Source organism: Apaloderma vittatum, unplaced genomic scaffold, assembly GCF_000703405.1.
Source record: "Apaloderma vittatum isolate BGI_N311 unplaced genomic scaffold, ASM70340v1 scaffold38577, whole genome shotgun sequence".
In the NCBI taxonomy this organism is placed as follows: domain Eukaryota; kingdom Metazoa; phylum Chordata; class Aves; order Trogoniformes; family Trogonidae; genus Apaloderma; species Apaloderma vittatum.
This window is the reverse complement of record NW_009727412.1, coordinates 1,855-5,425: the sequence shown is the minus strand read 5'-3', so window position 1 is coordinate 5,425 and position 3,571 is coordinate 1,855. Positions and strand designations below refer to the sequence as shown.

The 3,571-nt window shown below is 49.6% G+C and overlaps 1 protein-coding gene across 1 annotated transcript in view; it reads left to right on the top strand.

Moving 5' to 3' along the window:
- LOC104277112 (GON-4-like protein) overlaps positions 1–3,571 on the top strand; it is a gene marked incomplete at both ends in the record, with an annotated part of 6,060 nt that overhangs the window by 1,011 nt on the left and 1,478 nt on the right. The window contains 6 exons of the mRNA XM_009873660.1: positions 203–400; positions 898–1,041; positions 1,503–1,646; positions 1,954–2,073; positions 2,356–2,469; positions 2,956–3,003. Of these exons, the coding sequence (XP_009871962.1) occupies positions 203–400; positions 898–1,041; positions 1,503–1,646; positions 1,954–2,073; positions 2,356–2,469; positions 2,956–3,003 (768 nt within the window). The remainder of the gene's footprint in view (positions 1–202; positions 401–897; positions 1,042–1,502; positions 1,647–1,953; positions 2,074–2,355; positions 2,470–2,955; positions 3,004–3,571) is intronic.

The window sequence follows — 3,571 nt, the reverse complement described above, 5'->3', positions numbered from 1 at the left end:
AGCTGCCGCCTGCAGCCAGTCCGCGACACTGGGCCTCTTAATTTCAGAGTCCTGGATCTGACTCTCTTCTGAGCAGTTCAAATTTACTTTGAAGAAAGAGGCTCCCTTGGCTCAGGGAAACTAGAAGCGCTGTGTAAATTCTGAGTAGCGAGAGATCAGAGATGACTACATGAAATCATTTTCTTCCTGTTCCTCTTTGCAGGTCCGTGAAGCCTTGCAGCACGTCCCTGGAAAGTACGAAGACTTTCTCCGCGTCATCTATGAGTTTGAGATCAGCACGGACAAGCAAACGGCTGTGGATCTCTACTCCACGTTACAGAAACTGTTGCATGACTGGCCCCAGCTGCTCACAGATTTTGCTGCCTTTCTTTTACCAGAACAAGCTTTGGAGTGTGGACTGGTAGGTGGAGTGAAAGGAGGAGACCACGTGAGTGCTTTTGGGAGTGAAAGAGTACGGAATTCTCCCTAGGCCAAGAAAGGTTGAATAGCTGGTAAATCCTTTGCTGTTTTATTAATCTGAATGGGGAAGTCTGGTGGTTTAAGTCTCATCCGAAGTGTGGAGAATCAGCCTTTCCCAGTTACGCCGCCGAGACGCCGTGGGATGGTTCCCCTGTCTCACAAATCAGCCTTTTGCTTTGCGAGATGGAAGTTTACCCCCGTTACATTCTGCATTTTTCTCTCTTACGCGTGTATAATTGAAGCAAAACTTTATATAGCTCGAGTAGTGATTGTGCAAAGTCTCATTTCTCTTCCTCTGCCTCTTCTCAGTTTTTTGGGTGCCAGTATAAATGGAAAACAAACAGCAAGTCAGGCATTTCATAGCTTGCTTAAGCCCGCTAGAGATGCTTGGAAATAGATTCTTGAACGTCGGGGGTGACTTTGTTTTCTCTTGATCAGTTCGAAGAGCAGCAAGCGTTTGAAAAAAGCCGCAAGTTCCTCAGGCAGCTGGAGATTTGTTTTGCTGAAAACCCTGCCCACCATCAAAAGATCATCAAAGTTCTGCAGAGCTGCGCCGACTGCCTCCCCCAGGAGATCGCGGAGGTAATTGAGCGCCCGTGTGTCCTTTCTCGCAAACCCACTGTGAGGGCGGTGAGCCAGCCCGCTCCGCCCTTCCCGTGTGCTGCTCTTCCACACCTCGAGGGTTTATCCCATCTCCCTGTCATGGGGAGAATTGGAGCTACCTCTTCGAGAGGCTTTCCAGTTAACTGGCTTCTGTATCTCCTCTCTCCTACCCCCACCTTGCTGTTATCACCGTGCGGGTGAACTTTGAGCTTAGTGCCTCCTGCAGAGCCTGTCTGGAATTTTGGAGGGTGATTTCGGTGCTAATTTGGTTGCTGGGTGTGGAACGATCTCAAAATATTCACAAAGTAGTACAACGCAAGCACGAACTGCGTTGGAGCTTGAGCAAGCGTTGATTCTCCGCTCGATTGGAGAAATCCCGCTGAGGAGAGCGTGGCAACGTGGAACGAAACGCTTGTTTTCTCTGGATTTCTCTCTTCCAGCTGAAGACCCAAATGTGGCAGCTGCTGAAGGGACACAACCACTTGCAAGACGAGTTCTCCGTTTTCTTCGATCACTTACGGCCCTCGGCCAGCCGCATGGGAGACTTTGAGGAGATTAACTGGACAGAAGAGAAGGAATACGAGGTGGAACGATCTTTTGTTCAATACCAGAAAAGATAAAAGCAGAGATACTGGACATGTTTTGAGCTTGAACTTCCAGAGAGAGAAAGAGAAGCAGGAGGGTGGGATAGCTGTTGGGAGACTGAAGCAAACTTCTCAAATTTTAATTTTTTATTTTTTCACAGCATTTATGTCTTTTCTAATGTAATTGAGCTTGTCATGTCCTGGAACTGAGCTCAATATTCACAAATGCCTGGGGAAAATGAGGTTGGGTCTGCTGAAGAGCTATAGTGATAAAGCAGCTTGTCTGTTTTGTTTTCAAATGTTGTAGTTTGATGGGTTTGAAGAGGTGTCTCTGCCAGATGCCGAAGAGGAGGATGAACCGCCCAAGATGCACGCGGCCTCGAAAAACAAGAAGCGGAAAGAGATGGGAGGCCAGAACAACGACAAGGTGGGCCTGGGGTCTCTCGCTATCCACGTAGCTGGGCGCAGAGCCCGTGCATGCCCCTGAGCAGAAACGTCTTCCCGAGAGGTGCAGCAGCAGCCTAAAACGATTTGAAGCAAGGGGATCGAAATGTTTCCGTCGTGCTTTGCCCGCGTGCGGCGGGATCGCTTCCGTCCTCTGCGGGCGAGCGCCGCTCGGCCCCTGCCGGCTCCCTCGGGGCTCTGACCTTGCCCTGACTTGTCTCTGTGTTCCGTGCGCCTGTGTCAGCTGGAGTATGTCTGTTTCCAGGAGGTCGAGTGGGTAGATGGGATGAAGGAATGTTCATGTTCCTGCCATGAAGGGAGTAGCGATCTCAAGCTAAAGAAAAGCAAAAGGAGGACCTGCAGCCATTGTAGTAGTAAGGTTAGTTGATAGGCCAAGTCATCGGCGAGCGGGAAGTCGAGTCCTGCCGAGAGCCCCACGTTGCGCCGGGCCCTCCGGCCTCGTGTCTGCGAAATAACGTGTTGAGGAAGACGTTCTGTCGGCAGGTGACCAGTAGTGTCCCCTCTTCAGAGCTCTGACCGCACTACCCGGCCTGCCCCTGTCTCACCTCCCGCTCGCTGCCTCCTGCCCCTCCTCACTAAACTAAACAGTTTCCATTGTGATGTTCTTCTGAGTTAAGAATAAGATTTTTTTATTTTTTTTTTTAGTGGAAGATGCTTGTGTGGCCACTATTTGAAAAGAACAGTGTCTGTTTGTGAGAATAAAAAATGATTGAGCTTCCTGAATGCCAAGATGTTGCCAAAGGGAAGCCTTTGTTAGGGTCAGGGAACGCTCTGGAAGCAAAGGGCGTTAGGTGTGGGTTGATGTACCAGGTCTGTAACTGTGTGCCCATCTGTTGATTTGCAGGTGTGTGAAAACAAATTTTATAAAAACAAAGATTCTCAAGAGCTGACGGCAAGCCTTGCTCAGCAAGAATCAAGCCCTCAGCCTGAAGGGAAGGACTCTGGAATGTCTAAGGAACCTGCCGAGGAAAGCCCGGAGAACAGAGATGAGGGAGAGGAAGTCCAGAGCAGGACAAGAACTGCGTCTCGGAAAGCAGACTCTCTGGCTCCAGGTCTGTGGAAGCTCTGGGTGCAGGCGGGCGAATCATTCCTCTGCAAACTGGGTTGCGCAAACAAGAACAGGCGTAGGGCTTTCCAACACGGATCTCTTGAGATAACGAGAACTTAATCTTTTCTTCGTTTTCTTTCCTTGTGTTCATCCACTCTGGATGCCCTAAACGTGCTCGCATCCAGGGCCTTCCCTTCAGACAACCCTTGCCTGCCTAGAGAAATATTCTTCCCTTTTCAGAGCGGTTGGTCCATTTAAGCTTCTCTCGCTAGCAAACCGACCCGATTCCCAGCACTACCAGCCTGTGCTACTGTTTTTTTTCCAATTTTCATCCTAGCACAGCGATTTCAAATCGCCATCTCTCTGATCTGCCTTTAAATGATCTCCTTTGTGCTACTTGGGTTTTTTTTTT